Source organism: Pleurodeles waltl, chromosome 2_1, assembly GCF_031143425.1.
Source record: "Pleurodeles waltl isolate 20211129_DDA chromosome 2_1, aPleWal1.hap1.20221129, whole genome shotgun sequence".
Lineage (NCBI taxonomy): Eukaryota > Metazoa > Chordata > Amphibia > Caudata > Salamandridae > Pleurodeles > Pleurodeles waltl.
The window spans coordinates 506,954,794-506,980,666 of NC_090438.1; the positions used below are offsets into that span (position 1 = coordinate 506,954,794).

Consider the following 25,873-nt stretch of genomic DNA (forward strand, 5'->3'; position numbering starts at 1 on the left):
GGCTCAGGTCTTGCCTGCCCTAGACCAAGGAGACTGGTTGGTATCTTTGGACTTGCAAGATGCGTATTTTCTCATCCCCATCTTGTCTGCCCACAGGCATTATCTGCAGTTCAAGGTAGGCCACGAGCACTTTCAGTTTACTGTGCTTCCCTTTGGCCTTACTAGCGCCCCTCCGGTGTTCACAAAGGTGATGGCGGTGGTCGCAGCTCATCCCCCCAGATCAGGAGTTTCAGTCTTCACTTATCCCGACAACTGGCTGTTGACAACGGGCTTGTCCCTGGCTGTTGTCTCCCCCCCACTTCAGACTGCAGCAGACCTCTTGCATTTGCTGGGGCTTACTATAAACATCCCACAGTCACACCTGATTCCTTCTCAGATGATCCCTTCCGTTGGAGCTGTTCTGGACCCTAACTCCCTAGACTTGGTGCTGGGGTTCCCCTGGCACCCTGCTTGGACGAAAAAAGGTTTTTTTTGAGTAAAAAAATAATTGCTTCAAACTTGGGGCTGATTCTCAAATCCTCTGCACCTTTTTTTTTTTAAATGCATGGTCTCTGCACTTGTCTACAAAAACGCACCCGGTGGGCCAGGTCCCAGGGGCATCAGGGTAATTGTAAACATGCTGGAGAGGGGCTTCTCTCCTAGTGCTCTTTTTTTGCCCCAGGGACCACCACTTACCCAGGGCCCCCCTCCACTGGGCTGAGTTAGCCCAGGGATCACCATCTCTATGGAGCTTTACTGAGTAAAGGAGGGGACCTCTGGGGACTGCCACCTTGCCGGGGCAAGATAAACACTAGCTGCTGGGGGAGGGAACATGGGAACCACCACCTCTCTGAGGCCAAACTCTGAATTTAAGTTGGGGGGTGGCACACATGCCCCCTCCCAGGCCAATTTTGGCCCTAGTGACCCCATCCCCCCATGCCCAGCCACATCCTCCTGGGTCCCCAAGCCCCACCCAGGGCACCCACAGCTCCAGCCAAGCAAAAGCAAACAGCTATCTCTCATGGGTGGGTTCGTTGGGACATAGCAGAAGCTGGCCCTGGGGAGAGGCAGACCCCAGGGCCATTAATTGCCCCAGGAGCTGGGCTACATGGCCCCCTCCTTTAATTGGCATGAGTCAGTCCAGGGAAGGTGGTGGTCCCCGGGGCCGTGCATGGACCAGGAGAGAGGAGCCAAAATGTAAATGGGACCAGGGAGGTGGTCCCTGGTGTGTGGGGGGAGTCCATGCAGACCCAGCACTAATTTTCATATAACCCTAGGGAGGTGGGGGATCATCAGGGCTCATTTGAGCCCATGGAGGAGAGTCCACTCAGCCCCTCCTCCAAAATGTTTACTAAGCCCTGGGTAGGTGGTGGTCCCTGGGGCTCTTAAGAACCCTAGAAGAGGGACCCCATGTGCCCCTGTGCACCCTCTCCTTTTCCTTTATAGATATGGGTATTCTCCAGGGACCTGGCTGATCTGGAGGCTTTCTTTGAAAACAAGCGTGGGAACCCACACTTATGTTATTATATTTTTTTCTTTGCCACGAGTTTGCCGCAAATTAGTGGCAAAGATTTTAAAAAAATGCTTTTTTGCTTTTGCAGGGTTCCAAGGAGTCCCTAGCACCAAGGCTAGGGGGTCAAAGAATTTATACCCTGCATCCGTTTCTTTTTTTTTTAAGCTCAACAATCATACACCAACTAATGGAACAATAATGGAATATCTGATAGAGAACTCTAGTTGCAGATTCCTTACCTTCGAATTTCCCCCAGGTGTTAGACTGGATTCAGAGATTTTTCTTCCAGCAATACCCTTGCGCGTCGGTACGTGGCATCGGTCGACTCCATGGGCGACCTTTGCGTCTTAGTCACTGTGATGACATCAGGACTAGTACATAGATGCCACCTCAGCCCAGTGGTGTCAGTTCTTTTCGCGCTGATCCGGAGAGAGCTACCCTGGTCTCTTTTTGACCAATTTCGACTGTTTTGTTGTGTTTTTAGTGAGCTTTTGGTGCGTCGAGGATGTCCCCTAAGACCGGGTTCAAGCCGTGCGAGGACCATTGAGACCATCCCTGGTGCCGGGTCCATTGTCGACGCTCCTGATGTCGGCAGTACCCACAATCAACATCGACACGATCCTTATCCCCGACGACTCGGAGTCGGAGTGGCGCCGGCTGCTGCTACCTATGTCTTCAATTGGGCCTATTCACCCCAGGTCGGATTTGGACCCTTTTTCCTATGGGTACAAATTCGGGAAAGGATTAAAGGGGTCCCTGGACCCTTCTGAATACCAGCATGACCCAACTTTGGACTGGGCACACAAATTGGGCGACGCCAGTTGACTGGACACTTCTCTAGACGTTGGCATGCTGTCTCCTACCGTGGCTGCACCGGAGGGAGCGACTTATGGTATGGTGGTCAGTAGGGTGGCCGAGGTCCTTGGCCTTGAGCTACCTATTGTAGAGGTCCGGTCTAACCTCATGATGGAGGTGCTTCAGCCAGGGGCTTCCACATCTGAGCCCCTTTTACCGTTCAGTGAAGCCCTCATCAATGTCCTTTTGGGTACAAACCCAACACAGGGGCTCCTGTGAATAGGAATATTGCAGGCCATTGGCCCACTCCGAACGACCCTAAACTCCTGTCCCAACACCCCATGCCTGAGAGTCTTGTTATCCAGGCTTCCTCTTCTTCAGGCGCATTCCCTTCCGCACCCCCGGATAGGGAATCAAAAAGGCTGGAACAATTTGGGAAGAAGTTGTTTTCTTCCTCCAGTCTCACACTGCAGTCTGTGAACACCACATGCCTTTTGGGCCGCTATACCCACTCTCTGTGGGATATGGTTGCACAAGTCCTGCCGCAGTTATACCGGAGGAGGCCGTGCCATCATCTCCTAAGCTGTCAACGATGGGAGAGATGCGGCAAAGCTCACAATACGATGTGGGCTAGACACGACTGACTCTCTGGACAGATCGGTTGCTACGACAGTGGCCTTGAGACACCAAGCCTGGTTGCGTTCTTATGGTTTTTCTGGGGATGTCCTACAGTCTCTCATGGACATGCCCTTTGATAACTCCTGTCACTTTGGAGACAAAGCGGACGCGGCCTTGGAGAGATTCAAGGATTCCCGTGCTATGGCTCGTTCCCTTGGTCTTTCCTCTGCCCCTCACCCCCGCAGTCCGCTTTCCGTCCCTTTTGTGGCCACGGAAGGGGCTCCCTGTCGCGTCCCCCACACAGCCACCGTGCCACCCATGCTGTTCAGCCACAGTGTGGCCAGGGACATGGAATTCCACTTGGATGTGGGAAAGGGAACCAGAAGTCTGCCCAGTCCACCTCTGCCCCGCTGCAGCCTCCAAACCCTCCTAGTCCGTCCCCTCACTCCCATCTAGTTGGCGGCAGGAATCACCATCACCTGCCCCACTGGGAATCCATCACTACAGACAGGTGGGTTTTGCAGATCGTTCGAAAGGGCTACTCCCTCCCTTTCGAATATGCCCCACCAGCCATGCCTCCATCACTCAGCCAACTCCTGGAGGATCATTTGGCACTTCTCCGCCAGGAAGTCACAGCTCTCTTGGCCAAGGGAGCTATAGAGAAGGTCCCTTTGCCCAAATTAGGTCGTGGTTGTTATTCCTGCTACTTTCTGGTCCAAAAAAGGACAAGAGCTTACGTCCTATCCTAGACCTTCAGGACCTCAGCTACTTCCTCAAGAAGGAGAAATTCAAAATGCTTATCCTGGCTCAGGTTCTGTCTGCCTTAGACCCAGGAGACTGGATGGTTGAGTTGGACTTGCAGGATGCTTATTTCCACATCCCCATTCTGCCTGCCCACAGATTTACTGTTTACTGTGCTCCCCTTCGGCCTTACCAGTACCCCTCGGGTGTTCACTAAAGTGATGGCGGTGGATGCAGCTCATCTGCGCAGGTTAGGGGTCTCAGTCTTCCCTTACCTTGACTACTGGCTGTTGAAGGCAGACTTGCACAGAAAGTCATCTCCCACCTTCAGACCACGGCAAACCTCCTGCACATGCTGGGGTTTACTATAAACATGCCGAAGTCACACCTGACTCCCTATCAGACGCTCCGTTTCATCGGAGCTGTTCTGGACACAGTGCAGTTTTGGGCTTATCCTCACGAAAAGCGAGTCCAAGATATTATGATTCCGATCTTTCGGCCTCTGTCTTGGGTTTCGTGAGACTGACTCTGAGGCTGCTGGACCTCATGGCTTCCTGCATCCTGCTAGTGACACATGCCAGATGGCATATGCGGGCTCTGCAGTGGGACTTGAACTTCCAGTGGGCGCAGCACCAGGGGCATCTCTCCGGCATGGTCCATATCACGGAGGGGACTGCGAAAGACCTGCAGGGGTGGCTTTTGAATCTGCATTGGGTCCACTGCAGAGCCCTCTCCCTTCCCCAACCAGATCTATCTATAGTTACAGATGTGTCACTTCTGGGTTGGGGTGGCCACATGGAAGAGGCGGAGATCAGAGGCCTCTGGTCTGCGTCAGAGTCTGGGCTCCATATCAGTCTTCTGGATCTCCAGGCGATCAGGCTTGTGTTGAAAGCATTTTTTCCCTCTTTGAAAGGGAAAGTAATGCAGGTGTTCACGGACAATACTACTGCCATGTGGTACTGCAACAAACAGGGCAGAGTAGGGTCCTGGACCCTTTGTCAAGAGACACTTTTTCTCTGGACATGGCTGGAACATCAAGGTATTACCCTGGCAGTTCAACATCTGGCGGGTTCTCTCAATGCCAGAGCGGATGAACTCAGCCATTGATGCACAGCCGATCATGAATGGCGTCTCCATCCAGGGGTTGGCGCACGGTGTCTTTCAGGAGTGGGGAGAGCCTTGGTTAGATCTGTTCGCCTCCACAGAGAACGCGCAATGTTAGCTGTTTTGCGCGTTGGAGTTTCCAATGCAGCACTCGCTCAGAGACTCTTTTCGGCTTCAGTGGAACTCTGGCCTCCTTTATGCCTTTACTCCTATACCACTTCTGCCCAGAGTTCTCAAGAAGATCAGGAACGACCAGGCCCAAGTTTTCTTGGTGGCTCCAGACTGGGCACAGAGAGTATGGTATCCAGAGCTATTGAGTATGGCCATCGATCCTCCACTCTGGACTGCCTCTTCGGGCGGATCTTCTGTCACAGCTACAGGAAACGGTTCTCCGCCCGAACCTGTCCAGTCTCCACCTTCGTGCGTGGAGATTGAACGGCGACAGTTGATGACTTTTGATCTTCCACCTAAAGTCTGGTGTTTTCTTGGCAGCCAGGCGTCCCTCCACCAAAATGGTATACGCCTTTCGTTGACATAAATTTGTGGTATGGTGCACCAACAAATCTGTTGATCCCCTCTCTGCCCCTCTATCTGACGTTCTTTTGTTCATTCTTTCTTTGGCCCAGCAGGGCTCTGCTTTGGACACCCATAAAGGGTATTTATCTGCCATTTCGGCCTTTCTTAGGTTACCTGATCAGCCTTCACTTTTTAAATCTCCTATTGTGAGTAGATTCCTAAAAGGTCTCACCCATTTATTTCCTCCCACTCCATTTATCATGCCTCAGTGGGACCTCAATCTTGTCCTTACTTATTTAATGTGTACTCTCTTTGAGCCGATTCACAATTGCCCCTTACAGCTCCTCACCATCAAAACTATCTTTCTTGTTGCCATCTCCTCTGCTCACAGGGTGAGTGAGCTTCAGGCCCTTTTGTCCAAACCTCCATACTTGTCTGTGCACCCTGACAAAGTGGTGTTGTGCACTAAGGCTTCCTTCCTTCCGAAGGTGGTTACGCCTTTTCATGTGGGCCACTCCATCACCCTGCCTACTTTCTATGCACCCCCACATCCTTCCCATGTGGAGGAGAGAATCCACCGTCTTGACCCAAAAAGAGCGTTGGTGTTCTATCTTAATCATACAAAAGATTTCCGGGTGGACGATCAACTCTTTGTCAGGTATGTGGGTGTGAAAAAAAGGAAGGCAGTGCAAAAACGTACCACCTCTTGATGGGTACTTCTGTGCATCAAGATGTGCTATGCTTTGGCCAAGAAGCAACCCCCTGAGGTTGTGCGTGCTTATTCCACCAGAGCAACTGCTGCTTCCACTGCGTTGGCACGCAGAGTTCCTGTAATGGATATCTGCCAGGCAGCTATGTGGGCGTCCCTGCACACTCTTGCTAAACACTACTGCCTGGACAGTCAGGTCCGTCGGGACAGCTACTTAGGTCGTTCGGTCCTGCAGGACTTCCTAGTATGATCTTGGTTCACAGCCCACCACCAAGGATGGCATTGCATGGGTATCTATTCATGTGTGGTCTTCACCTGACTTTTCTGTCTCACTCTGGCAGAAGGGCAATTCCTTAACCACACAATGACCCATTTCTGGTCCTGGTGCCATGAGTACTAAAAAAAGGAAATATATTTGCACACTCCCTAGATGCCATGCAGCAGATTCTGGCTTGTTGTTTTGATGACTACACCAATAACAAGGCTGTGCAGCAGTCCCTGAAGCAATGCCCTAAGCCTCGTTCTCAGCACAGCAAATGTGCACATTTTGGCTCTGTTCTTGTGGTGGCTGACGACATTCACCATCTGATAGAGACTTCTAGCTGGAGATTCCTTACCTTTGAATTCTCCCCACGCATCAGGCTGGATCCGGAAGACTTTTGTGAGCAGTAACCCTGCTTGCCAGTTGGTGGCGTTGATCGGCTCTGTGTCCATCACCATCCGTGCCGAAATGATGTTGCAGTTCCTATATAGGCACCACCAAGGCGCGCCAACATCACTTCTATCCACGCCAGCCAGTGGTGCTCTAAAGAGAGCTACCCCTCAGTCCCTTTTTGACTGTTCTTTTTCAACTTTTTGTCAAATTCTTTTTTTAGATCACTTCTGATCTGTTGAGGGATGTCGTCTCTGAAGACAGGTTTCAAGCCCTGCTTTCCTGTCATTGGGTGATGCCTGTGACTGATCTGCATCTCGTGTGCTTGTGGTGTCTGGAGTGCGACCACGACCCGAAGTTGAGGGAGCCCCTAAAGCTTATGGCGGTCAGGCATGCAACTCTGCACAGGTCAGGAGGAAGGTCCTGGGACCGATCTCAGATTCCAAAGTCATCATCGTTCCACTCATAGTTCGCAGGGCAATCACGTAAACCGAGACACAAGAAGAAGGTAAGAAGTCTGAGTGCTTTTCGACTTCTCCTCACTAGTTGGTCTGTCGGAGCATCATCATTCTAGACCTCATTTTTCTAAACCTGTGCCTGGGCGGAATATCAAGGAGCTGGAGCATCCCCTGCTCACTGAAAGAATTTTGTGAAGCCATGCACCTCATTTTTGGGCTGTCCGACCTTGCAGAAGCACCTTTCGGCCCAGCTGTGTCAGAGGAGGCCCCATCAGGTTCTGCACAGGCGGCTTTGGCAATGTTGTGCTCTCAGGGATCTCAGGGTTCTAAATCTAGACTGGTTGTACTAACTGGACCTTCCCCTGTGCTGTTGCTCCCGGAAGCACCATCCCCATTGTCATCCCCGACTTTGTCATTGAGTCTGATGGGTGTCGCCCGACTCCGACGCAGGCAGGAGCTTTGCCCCCTGGTTCGGATCCTGAGCCCTGTTCTGCTAGGCTAGTTCTCAGAGGAGAATGGGAGGGTCACTGGACCCTTTAGAATACCAGCCATATGAAGAAGAAATGGACTGAGGACTTGAGCTAAGGCAGTGGGCTGGACACATCTCCAGATACTGGTATGCTTTCACCACTGGCTACGGAGGAGGGAGCCTCTTATGCTATGGTGTTTAGGAGGGTGGCTGAGGTCCTGGACTTTAAGCTATCCTCAGTGACCATTAAGACTAATCTCTTGACAGAGGTGCTGCAGATGCGAGCTTCCACCTCAGATCCCCTGCTCCCGTTCAATGATGCCCTCACAGACGTCCTTCTGAATACCTGGTCCAAACCCAGCACAGGGGCTGCTGTGAATAGTACGATTGCCTGCTACCATCACCCCGCACCTAGTGACCCAAGTTTCCTGATATAACACTCCACCCCTGAGAGCTTGGTGGTCCAAGCCTTCACTTGGTCTGTTCCCTACCACTCCCCGCAGATAGGGAATCCAAGAGGTTGGATTAATTTGGGAAGATGTTTTCTTCTGCCTGCCTTGCACTGCGGTCTGTGAACAGTGCATTCCTTTTGGGCCATTATTCCCACACTCTGTGGGATATGGTTGTGTAATGCTGCCACAGGTCCCAGAGGAGGTCCGGGCTGGAATCTTTCAGGCTCTTGTCTACTGGAGAGACACAGCAAAGTTCACGATCCATTGAAGACTGGACACGACCGACTCACTAGGTAGAGCAGTTTCTACAACAGTGGCCCTTTGCCACCACGCTTGGGGGATGTCCAAGTATCCCTGATGGACATGCACTTCGTTGGCACCTGTCTCTTCAGAGACGAGGCAGATTCGGCGATCAAGTGCTTCAAGGATTCTTGTGCTAAAGCCAGGTCCTTGGGCCTCCCGGTGGTCCCTAATTCCCCAGTCTGCCTTTCGCAGCTACTGTGCCAATTCTTGTCCAGCCACCATAGGGCACAAGCTGCCCAGCTTCTACGTGGCTGAGGGCGCTAGAGCCACTAACCTCATGGGTCAGGTGGCCAGCAGTCTGGTCGGTCACTGCCCCCCTCCCTCTGCAGCAGCCTCTAAACCCTCCTAGTCAGCCTGTCCCCAACCAAGGACACCCAGTTTGCGGCTGGATTCGCCATCATCTGCCCCACTGGCAATCCATTACTTCAGACAGGTGGGTTTTTCAGATAGTCCGAAGGGGCTATTCCCTCCCCTTCGAGACTACCCCTCCATTTTTGCCACCATCTTACAACCAGATGATGGAGGATCATTAATCCCTTCTCCGCAAAGAAGTTGTGGCCCCTTTGGGAAAGGGAGCCATAGAGAGGGTTCCGGTGCCAGAAGTAGGTCGCTATTGCCGCTACTTTCTAGTCCCCAAAAAGGACAAGGGCCTTCACCCTATCCTATACCCATGAGCCCCCCTGTCTCTTTCTCAAAAAGGAGAAGTGCAAGATGCTCATATTGGCTCAGGTCTTGTCTGCCCTGGACTCAAGAGACTAGATAGTAGTGTTGGACCTGCAGGACACTTATTTTCACATCCCTGTCCTGCCTTCCCACAGACGTTAGTTGCGGTTCACAGTAGGCCACAAGCACTTTCAGTGCACCGTGCTCCCCTTTGGCCTTACCAAATCCCCTTGAGTGTTCACCAAGGCGATGGCGGTGGTTGCAGCTCATCTGCGGAGATCAGAGGTATCAGTGTTCCCCTATCTTGAAGACTGGCTGTTGAAGGTGGGCTTTCCCCAGGCTGTCGTCTCGCACCTCCAGACTATGGTGGATGTCCTGCACTTGCTGATGTTCGCTATAAATGTGCCAAAGTCACACCTGACTGCCTCTCAGACAATCAGTATCATTGGAGCTTTTCTGGACACAGTGCAATTTCAGGCTTATCCTCCCAAGCAGCGAGTCCAGGATATTCAGTCAATGCTACTGATGTTTCAGCCTCTATCCTGGATTTCAATGAGAATGACTCTGAGACTGCTGAGCCTCATGGTCTCCTGCATCCTGCTGGTGACACATGCCTGATAGCATATGCAGGCTCTGCAGTGGGACCTGAAGTTCCATTGGGCTCAGCATCAGGGGACTCTCTCTGACATGGTCCAGATCGCGGAGAAAACTATGAAAGATCTGCAGTGGTGGTTAACGAACTGCGATTGGGACAGAGGTAGATCCCTCTTCCTTTCCAACCAGAGCTGACAGAAGTGACAGATGTGTCCCTCCTGGGATGGGACAGCCATCTGGAAGAGGTGGCGATAAAAGGAATCATGTCTTCGGCGGAAGCCGGACCCTACATAAACATGCTATTTCTCCATGCGACCCGGCTGGCATTAAAAGCCTTTCTTCCCTCTATCAAGGGAAAGCTAGTGTACGTCTTCATGGAAAACACCCCCTGCCATGTGGTTCTGCAAAAAGCAGGGTCGAGGTGGTGAAATGGACCCTATTTCAGGAGGCTCTGCACCTGTGGACACGGCTGGAACATCATGGCATATCCCTGATGGTTCAACATCACCCTGAATGCCAGAGCGGATGAACTCAGCCAAAAATGCCTAGCGGATAACAAATGGCATCTCCTATCTCAAGGGGTGCAAGGTCTCTTTTATTAGTGGGGAGAGCCTTGGTTAGATCTATTTGCCTCCCCCGAGAACACAGCCGTTTTGCACACTGGAGTTTCCAAGGCGGCAATCGCTCGGAAATGCTTTCATCTCAAGTGTAATTCAGGCCTTCTTGTGTTGTATACAACTAGCCCACTACCAAGAGGGTTGTTAAATAGAGTTCCCGTTAAGATCTGCCATTTTAATTTAAAAAAAGGACTTTGTTTACAAAACTGTGCTAACACAAAAGGAACCATAGGGTTGCATTTTCCAATAGGCTTTCATTTGAAGTGACTAAGGGCTCGATTATGAGTTGGAAGGTCCAAAGACCTCCAGACTTGCAGTGGAGTTTGGACTGCCGGTGCTCTGGCTGTCCGACCACCATATTACAAGATTGGCAGTAGGTGCCTTCAAAAGACTGACGTCTCTGCCAGGATCTTTGATCCCGACTGGATGACAGCAGTCCTGGTTGTAACCAGTCACTGATTACAACCATGTTCTCTGCCAGCTTTTTCACGGCGGTTGAACTGGAGAACAAGTGCAGGGCCCCCCTCCCAAGCATCCTCTGAAAGCGCACTGTCTGATGTGCAGACAGTGCTCATTCTGAGGATGTGGGGAGTGGGGGGGGGGGGGGCAGGGGCTGTGCAACCTATTGGACTCAGTTCCATGTGGAGCCGAGTCCAGTACCCACTCCACGTTTTCCAAGGTCAGCCCAGTGGAAAACTCGTAATAGGGCCGGTGGCGAGACCGCCAGCTCACCACAACTCTGGCGGTCAGGTTTTTCAACCGTTAAACTCATAATCAGGCCCTAAATGTCACCCTGGTGGGATTGTGGGATGCTTGTGGAATTTGTGTAACAAACAGAAGCAAGGGAACATGGGGACATCATTTTACAGAAAATAATATTCATCAAAATCTAATAAGCCTTTCTTCTTCCATTCTCGTAATCACTCATGGTGCCTCTTAACAGTTCTCAGGTATTCCTTTGACTCTGTAACTTGTCAGTGTGGCTCAGATCTGTAGTGATTGATAATCTTAATCATGCACTTCCTTCCATATCAGAACCCTTTGTAATGATAGTGGTGTCATCTCTAGGTGTCTGAATGCCTTGCCTTTGTGTTCCACAGTTAAATTATTATGTGTTATATAATTCCTGACCATACGTAGTGTCACTAAATCCTTCACACCCATTGTATGAAATGTATCTGTGTTATCATGTGGTAAAGCTGGTTTGCACTTTGGTTTAGTTTTAACACTACTTCTACTGAGGAAAATCAATATCCAACCCAATATGTAATAGGATTGTTCATCATCCACTTCCAAATTCTCATTCTCATCAGGTTCATATAAAGACATTGTGCAGTCCATATCACTGTTGCATATACCACTCATATACTTTACCTTGGGAACCTAAGGTTACTTCATTTACCTCTGGTCAATCCGTGCAGCTTAAGTTTTAATTTCGTCACACATAAAGCTAATTTAATCTGTTTGGCACCACAATCAAATTCCTCATCTGGACAAAAATAAAACTCCACCCCCAGCACTGCTTTTTCTTCCAGAGTTAAAACATGCAAAGCAATACAACAATGATTTTCACAGATTTGTTTGAATACAATCATATAACAATAATGGAAGGGTTCATAAAAATCTCTCCTAAAATGAATTGATACAAGAGCTCAAAGTCCACAATAGGCACATCGGTTAGGACAAGTATTTTATAATTCACATAACTTTGACTCAATAGGATGCTCCAAAGCTACCCAAGCGAAGAAGCAATATTGCAAGTGGAGGGTGATGGTCAAAAGATCAAATACTGGTAACAAACTCCAACAAAGTAATACCCTTGTCTGCTACTAACAACTTAAAGTTAAAAGGTTTATGATATTTGTGGCCTTCAATACATAGTGAATACGTATGATTCAGTCCAACGTCTGTAGAGCCAAAGAGTCTACCCCATAGCATGTGATGAATAGGACAGGGTGTTCATCAGGATAAGACTGAGGCACCTTAGGAACAGTGTGGAATGTAACCACCCTAACTGTAAAAATAAAACATGACAAACTTTAAAAATGGGACAGAGTTACCTACTAAATAATGGATACATGAGAACATGGGTTTTACCCAACTTGAGAATACTGCAGGGTTTAATTCTGCATGTAAAAGGAGGGAGGTGAGGGATATCATTAGAAATATTCAAGAAAAGGCTCAAGGGCTAGTCCCTGGGATGTGGCAAGCATGTCACTGTTAGCAGAAGTTGAATTTACCCATTGTCGATGTTGAAATGGGTAAAAATCCTCAATGCTGTCTGATGCAGAGGCTACAGAAGGAAAATGTAATTATGACCCTATGCAGAAAATGTTTTTGACTGTACAGAAAGCTATGCAAAAATGCCCTCATGATGCCAAGAACTGTACTTCCTCTGTTCGCATTTGCCCTGGAGTCTTGGAGCAAATACATCACTGCTTGCGCATGTGCACAACTCTGTAAATATATGGTTCATATCATCGTACATGCCATCAGTAGCACAGGAGATGGGGTGGGTTAACCCTAATAAAGGAAACTGAAACATAATAAAATACTTTGCCAGGAAAACACAAATTCAACTAAGTGTGATTAATTGGAACATGTATTTAAAAATTAGCACTGTATACAGGAAAAGGAAAACAGACTACTTGACATGGTTAAAAGTGACCACTGGACCATGAAAAAGACTTCCTTACAGCCCAACCTTGTTACCAGGGGTAGGTGCTCAACATAGCCATTAAAATGTATTCCGTAAAGGAGAGAAGATAATCCCAGTGTATGAATCAGCAGATTACGGTGATATAGATGTAGGTTGATAAAAGCGTACCTTAATATGTAGTAGGGGAGTGTGCACATAAATAACACATGTAAAATTTACTTTATGTGTCAGCAAAATAAGAAAACAATGTCTGAAAGACAAGAATTCATGCACCAGAGGAATAAACCTTCTTTCTTATGGACTGCAGCATCTGCATATAGCAGAGAGTTAAAATACACAATGTTGGTAAGTAACAGCTCACCTTATCAACTAGGGAAGTGTGTTGTGCGGGCTCCCTCGCGGTCCCAGACAACCAATAAAAGGCTGATTTTTTTTTTTTTTTTTTTTTGTAAAACCCATAGCTCAGTTTGAAGGTTGCATACCTTCACACTGAGCTTTGGGGGTTTGAGTCCAGCTGGGCTCATTTCTATTTTTTTTATTTATTTATGCATTCATTTTTTAAATTATTATATTAAAAAAAAAAAATCAAGTTCATGTTTTATTTCAAATTGGAGCCAAAATCTCATTCTAAGTATACCAGACATAAAAACCTAAAAAACTCACTCTCTTTCCCCCTCACTTTCTTTTGCTTTCACTGTTTCTCTTTCAATCAGTTGTCCCATTCACACACCCACACCCACTCAGACACTGACGCACCCACTCACAGAGCCACTCAGACCCTCATGCACTCACTCAGAGCCCCAGTCAGACCCTCACGCACCCACTCAGACTCACTCAGTTACACACCCACTCAGACCATCACACACCAACTCACAGACCCACTGACACCTGAGACACCCACTCAGAGACCAGCACACATACTGTCACACCCACTAAAATACTGATGTATCCACTTTCACACCCAGATAGACACGCAGCCACTCTTGCCTCCAGATACAGCCTCTCACACCTTTTCTCGCAACCGGATAGGCCGGGGCCACCTTTCGCTGTGCATGCGCAAAGGGCCATGCACAGCATCAGGTTGGATGGTTAGTGGGATTGGCCCCAGGGACTGGCTGCAGGCCAGCCCTTGCAGGCAACCCTTACGGCGCACAGGAAAAGGCTGTGCCCGGTGCAAGGTTCGGTACTTATAGAGGGTTGGCCAGTGGCCAGGCGGTGGTTGGATTCAAATATAGCAATGAAAATTACTATACGTTAAATAAACCATAGACAATCACTGAAAAAAACAAAGGTTACAGGGATGTTATAGTTAGATTCGGAATTTACTCATACAAAACCATGGAAATTCAGCAGCTTTAGTTTGAGTTCTCTCAAGTACCTAAAGCTTCCACCCTAAGGTAACTATAACTTGCGCCTTCGCCATGCACAGCTAATTAATCCACGTATGATATCATGAATGACATGTTCTATGCCATCTTTCATATTCTCACTGCAATATTTGCAATAAAATTTTAGATGAGACAACTGTTCATGGCAAGAGTGTGAGTTATAGTTACTTGAAAGAACTCTAACTGCTGAATTTCTATGGTTTTGTACAAGTAAATTCAGAACCTAACTATAACGTCCCTGTAACCTTTATTTTTTTCAGTGAATATATATTATTATTATTAATTTTTTTTTAAGAAACTATCTTGCAAAACCTGCTCTTCTCCACCTAGCAGGGTTGGTGTGAACAACGGGTGCAAGTTCCACTCATAATCATATATTAATTTAGAGGTAACGGTGCACTTCTTTGTTGTTAATTGCCGTGAAGAAGATCGACTGATTGAAACGCATTGCCGCACTAAATCTTCTTGAACCCTTGAACCTGTATTGGCGTGTGAGTTTCTGTGCTGAAGAAATTTTGACATGATTTGTGACTATATATATATATATATATATATATATATATATATATATATATATATATATATATATATTTTATTTTATTTTTTCATATTTAGCAGTGCACTCCACCAAGGTACGAATAATTCTTGATTTTATTTGAAGCAAGGAAACAGAACAACGCGTTTCGACCGTATAGTCTTTCTCGAGTTCAAACATCCAGTTCACACTGCAAATTTCTTTTATAGTGAAAAGTATTATACCAACATGATGCATGCTGGGGGTTATAGTTTTAAACATAATTAAGTAATTTTAAAGCATAATTTCACAAATCAATTTTTCTAGGGGAGAATACAATCATATTGAAATTCTAACATTCTGTAAAGAAATAGCCAAACAACAAATTCACTTCATTTGTCATCTACAACTCAAATTCTGTTATTCTCACCATTAATTCAATTGACTTTATACTATCATTTTTTATATATATAGCCTACTTTTTCCAGCAGTGTTATAATGAATATGACTTTAATAAATAATCAAGATATTATTCCAAATTTAAATCTCGTGTGAATCAGGACTTGCTTAAAAAAGAAAGAAAATGTCTATCCAATGCTCACAAGATAATTAAGACAATTATTAATTAATTAAAAGTCTTAACCGATCAAAACTTCACTTAACAATTCAGATTTATTATAAGTTTTATTTGGATTATGCACTCATAAATGAACATAAAGTTCTTCATCATTGTTCATCCCAAAAGGGGCCTTTGTTTTCATCCAAATTATAAATCTCGATTCTAATTGCCTCAACTTTCTCACTCGATCCCCTCCTCTTTCATGATCTGGGATATGATCTATGCCATAATATCTCAGTGTTTTCCAATCATTTGATGTATGTGTCTGTAGATGTCTAGCTGTTGCATATGTGTAGTCTCTATGAGTAATAGCTCTGATATGTTCAAGGATTCTTTTCTTAAGCGCACAAATTGTACTCCCAATGTATTTTAGGCCACAATGACATTCTATAATGTAAATTACATATTTTGTGTCACATGTAATTTTGTGTTTAATGAGCCATTCCTGTCCGTTTGATAATTTGATTTTTTTCATTGATTGTCCTATTTTACATGCTTTACAGGAATTACATTTGAAGAAACCCTTATTCTCCACCTCTAGCCAACTAAATTACTCTCCGTCATACACGGCACACGATTGGAAATTCTATTTTTATTGCAAAATGACTCAAATACAACCCAGTTGTATTCGAGTCATTTTGCAATAAAAATAGAATATGACTGAGAGTGATTTCGTTGGAGAATGTTTTTCAGGGAATTGGTCCTTCCCTGACGCTGGCACCGGCAATAGAGCGTGCCTGGATGGGACCATTGGCGGAGGAAAATATATATATATATATAAGCACAAAGAAATTAACTAGGGGTAGTTCCCAAATTTAGGTAGAGATCTCTTCGTGGTGGACCACATCTGCAACACCAGCAACAATCTAAATCACTCTCCTCAAATAGGATTTTAAAGCATAGGAGTAGCAAATTGCTATCCATGCCGAGCAAGAAAAGCGACAAAGCACTTTTCTGTTCTTGCAGCAAAGTCTTTAGGCACAGGATTAGCTAGTGCTATCCACTTCAAACTGAAAAATGACAGGCCGTTTATGAAAGTTTTCCAGGTTGTACTCTATGTCTCACCCATAACATAACAAAGCATAACGTTCTGTCATTTAACTTGCGCTTTTCTAGGTCATGGTATACAGATCTTCTCATCTATTTCCTAGGGGGTTATAATTGTCATCTTAAGGGAGTATGAAAGGGAAGGTTTTGATAGGCAGTAGTTGGTTGGGGAATGACACCTCGATATGGTTTCTTTGTTTTATTTCACTTTGTTTAGCAACACCATTCACTTTGGTTTTTAAAAGAATCGAAGGCCAACAATGATGTTAAATGTCTGACCTCCACAGCCACCAGTCTGGAAAGTATACAAACCTGGGTGATCAGTGATTTCAGTCTCTGCCTTTTGATAAGTCTTCTACAGTGACATAAAAACAAGGTGTTTTCCCACAGATTCTATCGGATACTTTTATGAATGTGGAGCTTCTTCCCTCTTTTTCCAAACCCATCCGTGATGTTGAAAGGACCCTTCACATTTTGGATGTAGCATGGTTCGAAGTTTGTGCTCAATGGTTTACCCTCTGAGCACCTTAGACTGCCACAAAATAACAACATGGAGGCAAGTCAGATTGCTTTGAAAATGAAAAACAACTCAAATTTCAATTAGCAGTTTCGCGTAAGAGCCATTAGTTACTAGTATTCAACAGATGCTATTCTTGCATTAGTGCCCAATACATACCTGTTGGAACTGTAAGAAACCCAGTGGAGATTTCTCACAAATAATGTGTGAGTGTCAGTCTATGCTTTCACTATGAATTGAAATCACAAATAAATGAAAGACATTTTGAATCTGACCTTTCACTTAACCCTATTGTGGCCTGCCTAGGCCACTATGGCATACCCAGCCTAACGGACTCGGGAGAGATTGAATGTTACTGGGCCACTTCTTGGCTTTAGGGATCAAAATCACACTCCACAGGTAAGATACTTACCTGATGGGCCTTTCCACAGTCAATACTCGTTAAAGGTATATTCATTTGACTGTATGCATTCTTGGTAAACAGGTAACTACCCCCAACTTACTGAATCACATTACACTAATCTACGTACATTGTGCTCTTGTCCAGTAATTGCCAGTCTTTCCCACTGACCCCCTTAGTAAATTCCTCGTTCCATTAATTTTTATCAAATACTCTGGACACTATAGATCTATATACTTCATACCTTTCCTCTTAATCCTGTAAAAAGTGTTTAAGCAAGTATTATCTTCTTTCTTTCTTTGTGTATCTGACTGAAGGGCCTTTATTGTAACGAGAGCACATGTGCTCATCATTCTACATATTGTTCTGCTTCTTTATTTGGTATAGTGCCCTTTACTGTGTGATACTTTTTGTGTGGCCTATGAATGGACTGTGAGATTTGTTTTCTGTTCTATTCTTCGTTTTTCATTTTTATAGCTTTCCTTGAGTTTTGTCTTTCCCAAAATTATAATAAAATGTGTGAAAGTTTTCAAAAAAATCTCAAACAGATTTCACTTGCTGTTGGGGCAAATTCAATTTCCATCATTTTTCACATTAAAAAACGAATTTAACATTGTAAAGGAAGATTTTCCATTCCTCAATATTAGCGCGGGCGGTGATTTATGTTTATTTCATGATAACCCCACTCAAAATATCTAATGTACACTCAGTTTTCACATAGATTGCAGTGATGCAAGCCACGAGAGCTTGTGATTTCAGTGCAAATATACTTTGTAGGCTACACTAAAATATTAAGTTAATATCAGTAACTGAGCTCGCTAGTTAGAAATTGTTTTCACACGAGGCAATATGAATTAATGGCTAAAACATGTGTTATGACTAAACTACGCCTAAGTTATCGGTTTGAACTTTGCTTTATATAAGCAACCTATTATTCATCATATGAATCGAAATTTAACCTCGGAATTAAATTTTCTTTTTTCCATTACAACTTATTTTCTAACCTGTTATTTGAAAGGACTCTAAACACCTTGCAATTGGAGAGGTTTGAAAAGGGAAGGATACGACAGAAAGCAGGCTGCACATTTAATGCGAGTCCTCTCTGTCAGCGATTAATTATGTGTGATGTGCAAATCCTTTTAATCTGACTCCTCAGACTAATCATTTACAGCCACTTTCATAACCACAAGAATCATAATGAATTAGTGGTCATAGAATAAATTGTATGGTTAAATAACTCCTGAAATAATTGTTAGAACTTTGCTATCGTTCCATCTAGCCATCAAAAGTAAATCCCTAAAATTAACTATCCCTCTTCCACAGCTTATTTTCAATATTGTTACGTTAAATCACTCCGCAAAATTCTTAATGGTGATTTAAGAGAAGGGAATGGTAACAGATAAATCTGTATGTATGGATGTATTTAAATAGAACGTTCATTCCAGCTCACTTGGTATGTTATAGGCACCCACTCTATCGCCTTCTCCCTAATTCTGAGACCTGAAACTGTCACTTTGTGTTTTCTGAAAGAAAGTACATCCTTTGTGATCTGGATTAAAACAAGATTAACTGACGTAACAGCACATCAAGTGAGATTATTAAGAGTTGAGTGGAACTCTACCTTGCAGCAGTGAAATATTGTTATGCGTTGGTATTGCGTAGCCTAAAATGCTTTTATAGTAATTTAATTATCTTTTAAATCAAACAGATGACAGACCTGTCACCCAGTATCATGACTGGTATTATGGAACCGTGATGGAAGGCTATAATGAAGCTCAAGAGCAACTGAAACAGGTTACAAAAAATGTAAAAGGGGATTTTGTCAAAGTATCTGACGATAAAAGCCGCAATAGAGGGCACAATCCTGCTTACAAACAGAAAGCCCCTTCAAGGGATGGAGTGGGCGATTCCAAAGATAGTGACTCTGAAGAACAGGAAAGTGGCCAGTCATGGGAGAAACCTTGCAAAGGAAATGATTCCAAGAAAACCTCCAGCAAGAAAAGTGAAAGCATCACTACACTGGCATCACCTGGAGCCGTAGAATATTTTTCATGCCCTGAATGTCTCAAGTGCTTCAATAAGAAATCAAATCTAATAAGACATCGTACCACACACACAGGGGACCGGCCTTATTGTTGTAATCTGTGTGATAAAACCTTTAACAAGAAGTCTAATCTTGTTCGACACCAGAGAACACACTCAACAGAGAGAGTATTTAAATGTTGTGAATGTGAGTCAAGGTTTGATAGGTTAGCAGATCTTCACAAACATCAGAAAATACATATAGGAGACCAGGCGTATACTTGTAATGAATGTAAGAAAATATTCAGTCGGAAATCCAACCTGGTAAGACACCAGATACAGTATCATTCCAGTGATGACGTAAAACCTAATCTGGAGATGTTAACTCAGCAAGAGAAAAAGTATGACTGCAATATTTGTGATAAAAGCTTCTGCCATATGTCTGATCTTAATGCACATCTACAAACGCACACAGGAGGTAGTCCACGTCAAAGGAATGAATGTGACATCGCCTTCCGTGACAACTCAAACCTCTACCATAAAAGCCTCCATACAAATCTGCAAAGCACAATGCAGAACAGTTATAGTGCAACGCAGTTACAAAACTCAAACGTATCTGTTCTATAATGGTCATATCTATTTTTTTGTATATGTCATTATGTTTAAAAACCTGCCTGTATTTAGCATTCTGCTGTTGACTGAATAGGATTTGAGTACCAGGGGAAATTACTACAGCTAACGTCAATTAACAGTTCCCTCATTGTCGAGTTTGGGCTATTATCTTTCAGCAATACACTATTATCGAGGATTGATCTACTTGCCCCAGCTGTCAAATTTGGTTTAGGAAATTATGTTACCTTCTTTTTAAAAGAAGAAGAATAAATGAATAATAGTTAACGATCCAGGTTTTTATGACCTCCAGAAGCATGGCTGGTAGACTTGCAGAGTGCAACGAGGAGGAAGGTCTTCTCAGTCCAACAACCCCTTGTCTTCTTTCTATCACAATGTACACGGATAGAAATAACCAACAGCTCAGAGCTGTTTTGCTCTTCCATCTGGACGACAAACCTGGTTTTCTTCACAGGTGCTGCTACCTATCATGAGCCACATTTTGTTTCTTTATCTGTTGCCATGCAGATGTGCCCATTCAAAATCTCATTAATCAAATTTGTATTGACTGTTTAGGCTGATGGACCATGATCATGTTTGTCTTGTGATTTGATTTTGGTTTCCTAGTTTAGACAACATGTGTTATGTAATGATACATGCAAGTGCCCAGTGGCAGGATTGCATTTTGACTCCCTTTTAGAAAGAATCTTGCATGGCAGTTATGCACACATTCAGGCTGTTGCTACATTGTTCCAAGAACTGGTGGAGACAAACATCTTTTGAATATCTTTCCTTACACACCGTTGCTTGATGCATTATGTGTAAGATATTCAAAGCAAACGTGTCACAGGCTTTGTATGTATGACAAATGGAAATACAAAGCTTTGCTTGTGCTTCTTGTGGTAGCTTAACTTTTTACAGAGTGTCCCAGGTCCTCATTTTACCAGAATAGTTTCTGTCCCATGAAAAGCTTTACGTAGGGTTCGTGAACTCTCTCCTTAAATCTATATTATGGGACTTCGCCCAATGAAATAAAAATGTCCAACTGCTGCAGTTACCTTGTGTTAAAATTGGAAGAAAATTAAGATCAGAGTGAGACCTTCCAGGGGACTAGTCTCTAATGGCATACAAATATTCCTTAGAAATGTGTTTCCATGTGCCTAATTAGTAGTACAGTTTTTCCTGTTGTAGAGGCTTGTGGCTGCTGACAATTTAACTCAAGTTAATTTTCACTGACAGTCATGCCTCATTATTCATAATAGAAGATGATTGTTTCTTCCATCACAATCCCCTGGCTTCACTTCACAAACTTGCCAATAATAAACAAGTCTGTCATGTAAATCGATAATAGTACGCTATCCATAGAACTACTTCATAACCAACAGTTTCATGTGGGACATAGATGCATTTAAAAAATGTCCCTCTTTCCAACATTCTAATGTTGGAGTGTATGCTATTGGTCCAACACGGAAAAAAGTAAATACATAAAAGTTGTTTTTGAATACAACATAGCTGAAAAATAGTCTTTCATTAGGTAATCAATCGTATTTTGAATCTTAATTGGTTTTCTGTACAGTCCAAATATGATCACATACTTCATAAAGACGTTTCACTGTGTATATCCTTTGCTCCACAACTTGTATAACTTAAAATTGCATGTGCAGCAAAGTTCCTGGCGATCCATTGACTGGCCGTGTTGCTAAAGCTACCCTTCTGGGTAAAGTAACTTTTAGTTGCCTTCCAAAAGGTTTTTACATGCCAGTAAAGTTCAATTCTTGCAAGAAGTTTCATGGTGGATTCTTAAACAGCAGCTGGAATTAGAATTCATTATAATATTCTTATTAGAAGTGTGATCAATTTTACGTACACTTTAAAACATTCACCAACTATAATCCACGTTTAGATTAGGTTACCATTTTTTATTGCCAACATTTTTCTAGAGAGATCTATAGATTGATGTGCCTTTGGAAGAATATGCTTCATAGTGTTCTTACACACTGTTTTAGCACAGAGGGTTTGAGGCGAACAAAATTAAACATTTTACAATTTTGAATACTTTTGCCATCCAGGGTTTAGGCACAAAAGTACTTTTTTCAATTAGTTTTCGTTGTCTCCATCCTCACTTTGCCAGTGCTCTACAATGACCCGTGCAACCACCCTTTAGTGGCTCTTGAATCTAGAAAGTGGTGGGGCTCAACCGAAGTCCATGACCTTGACAGAGCTCTCCATCCAAAAAAATATAGAAAAAAACCACAGCACAATCATTTCACACATTGATCTGAAAATACAGGCAGTGGGTGATCCATTGCAGGCCTGAGTTAGATGCTTGATTCAGCTGGAGGTCCTCTTTGATCCTCTAGCCCAAATAAACCAAGCCCCCACATGGCCCTTGCCTGCCACCTCCAACCCCATGCGCCAAGAATAAAACAGAAAACACAACCCCAGAATGCAAAACAGGTGCAAGGGACACCCATCCAGTGGCCGAACCGCAAAATGTGGAAGCGGAAAAACTAGCACCAATCCCAGCCCCCATTTTTGCGACCAAACTGTGTGATCGTAGGAAAGTACACCTCCTCAGCGAACATCACCTATATTTGATCCAGTAGACTATAACGTTGCTTCACGTTTAACAAGAATCTAGGCCACACAGTGTGTGCAACACAACAGACGTCACCTACCACCAGCTCACCATCTGGGTGGTCGTGGAGGGGGTTTAGTGAGGGGGCATGTCTTCAGTTCATGTCCAAAAACACAGGTGGCAATGTGGGCCAGTGGACACAGCTACCAACCATGCAAAATGGGGAAGTAGCCCCGAATAGGAGGAAATATCCTGTGCCACAATAGTGTCTGTGTTTCCCAACCAACGCATCAATCCCATTCTCCACGAATCAACAATGAAGAACCAAGCTTTGATGTCAGAAAAAAGACACGTATCCTAGTGACCAAACTGCACAGTGTGAAAATAAAAATTCTGGGAAAATCTTGGCTTCTCTGCCCCACTAAACCATGTGATGCTAGGCAAACAATCCACTTCACTGAGCCTAAACCCACCACCCATCAATCACCATGATACATCAGAGCACCTTCAAATAATAATGACTTCAGGGCAAGTGGTGCAGAAAAAACACTCCTCCGTTTGAGGCAACAGATCATAAACTTGCTGCCATGCACAAATAGGGTTCAGCGATGCAGGTGAAACACCAGCAGTGCGAATTACAAGATAGTGCTGATATATATGAAATCCAGAACACAAAGTAAAGAAAGGAACGGTGAATGCAGCAAGAAGCTCACTTTGAAAAACTGTCACCCCCTTAGAAATACCCTTCAGTATTGTGACAGTCTGAGATGCCAAAGGGAAATGCATCTGCATGCCAGAGAAATTCACCCTACTGTTTTTCCTTAAGATGCTTCATTGCAACTACAATTGCATTTGGATACATATAGCGCCTACTACCCCTCTGTGCTGCTCTTACCTTTCCAGAGGTTCCCACCAATGGTGCTCTGTTCTCTCTCACCTCATGGCCAGTTCGCAGCTTAATGGTCTTAGGCCACAACTGTTGCTGCCAGCAAGTGCACCACTCCTTTGACTCTGATCCTTGTTTCACTGCATGCCAAACGTTTCCAAAGCCTGTAGCAGCGCTGCCGGTTTGCTCAGTGGTCACCGACCTCCATTATAATCGGCTGCTCTTTTGCACTGAGAAAATGCCAAACAACCTCACTCACATAAACACATAAGCACTTGTACACCTGAGGTGAAAACTTCCCTGACAAACACTTTGTGCTACAATTGCAAACTTTGAGATCCAACAAACGGGGCCACAGCAAGGCTCACTACCTTACGCCCCAACTGCTAACATGCATTTAACAACAACAGAACTTGAGACGCCAAAAGATCTGATTCTGTTATAACCCAAAAGCCCTTTACCTTTAAGCAAGTCCTTTCATATTCAAGGCTTTCTGTTTTGGGGACTGATTACAAAAATGCATTTAAAGTATGAGGCACAGTGGAACATATGTTGGCTCATAGGAACAGTGACTTTCAAACAGTAATCAAAGAATTTTCACATTGGAGTGGAGGCAAGGAGTAAATATTTTTTCTTATACAGAAGGGTAGGATATTCACACCTATATTAGGCTTCAGATCTATTTAGATAGCTCATGGTACGAAACAAAACTTTACATGATTTTATGTCAAGACGTCATACCTCTTGTTTTGGACTCCGACTTCATTGCAATACTAGATTGCATAAATACTCATGCTATGCAATAGGTCAAAATAATTATCAGTTCATTGCTCTGCCTTTTGGGTTGGAATATGCTTCACAAGATTTTACAAAGGGTCTCTCAGTGTGAGCTGTTCATTTCAGGAGGGATTCCATGTTTGTATCCTCAGTTGCACGGCTGGCATTTCCTCAGAGAACTCGCTCTTGCCTGCCAAAGTTTTACAGACTGAACAGTGAAATAGTTGCATCGACTGGGTTCAATTTCAACATGACTAAATCTTGATTAAAACCAGCACAGAGAAATCGCTTTCTGTGAGCCATTATGAAGGTAGTCCTAAGGGACAGTAAGTTACTGTATATTATAGAATATTCCTGCCGAGATTTCTCCCCAAACAGACGTCAAACTCAAACAATGAGAGAAGTTACAAAATCTCCATGGATAATGGTACACTCGGTGTAGCTAGTTCTTAATAGCAAATTACATACATGACTACTAGAGGAGTGATTACACAAGAAATGGTCACAGTTAAATGGGGACTGACTGTTCCAATAAAGGTGGTCACATCCATAAAAGGGTACAACACAAAATTCCCAGCGAAGAGGTCAATCACAAAATGACAACCTCGAGTGACCACCATTGCAGTTCATGTGCCGAAGATTGACTTTTGCAGAAGCACAGTTGTAAATAAATGTGTTGGTGCCATGGACAGTGCAACTAGCAGACAATCATTTTGATGTTCATACAGAACATGATGGTACAGATTACAGCAATCAATCGAAAGATTAATTAATCTGAAACAGAAGTGCACATTATATATCACAAATATACATGGGGTGTTGAACGTTACATAGCTTAAACAGTCTGGAATCATTACCTAGAGGAATCAGCGTGGTAGATTATTTTAAGCTGCACTATTACCAAGACAAACAAATAGGAACTAGATGAAGATGCATTAGAGGAACAATGTTGTCAGTGACCGGTATGCCAAAATTATATGTATGGTTACCAGTGAATGCCCTAAAAATAAACTTGTACAATGCATTTGGTTATGCTTTCCTCCAGTTCCACTGTATCAACAAGTCATTTGAAGATAGAGAAAACCTGGATGACTGAATCTCATAACATCAATGTGGGCACCTCAGACCTAGCCCGTCACATCATAAGGAGGTCAGACGAAATGACCAAAAATAAAGGAGCAGTTACACATACCTAGAGTCAATTAACTTTGTAGCATGACTCCTGAATTCACGGATACCTAAATCAATCTGAAAAATGAACATGTGCATCACAAAGAGCATAAAAAGTGCTACATGTTTAATTGAAAGCAGTTAGTATTATGTTATCAAGAAATTATGTCACCCAAGAATTTCATGGTGAAGGCCACAAATAAACACATTACATTGAAAGATCTTAGACTCTGTACTTCCTTCTTGGAGGGCCTAAAAACAAGACAAACTGAGACATCCATAACAACACAGGATTTTAATAGTGTACTATCTCAACTACCTGGACAACCTTTTGAACAATGTGTAAATGTGCTTTGGCTCACACAAAATGAAAAGTTATGTGAATTGCAAGTCTTGGGAAAAGGTAATATATTCATTCAGAAAGGATCTTACATGTTCATCTTATATGTATACCAGACGTGATTTCCTTTTTTTAATGTTAAACCAGTCACTTGCCAGTCCTCC

At 44.1% G+C, this 25,873-nt stretch overlaps 1 protein-coding gene across 1 annotated transcript in view; it reads left to right on the plus strand.

The window, feature by feature from the left end:
* LOC138265789 (zinc finger protein 25-like) overlaps positions 1-25,588 on the plus strand; it is a 176,445-nt gene extending 150,857 nt beyond the window's left edge. Inside the window, exon 6 of the mRNA XM_069213836.1 lies at positions 19,036-25,588. Within this exon, the coding sequence (XP_069069937.1) occupies positions 19,036-19,976 (941 nt within the window). The 3' untranslated portion in view covers positions 19,977-25,588. The remainder of the gene's footprint in view (positions 1-19,035) is intronic.
* The last annotated feature ends 285 nt before the right edge of the window (positions 25,589-25,873 follow it).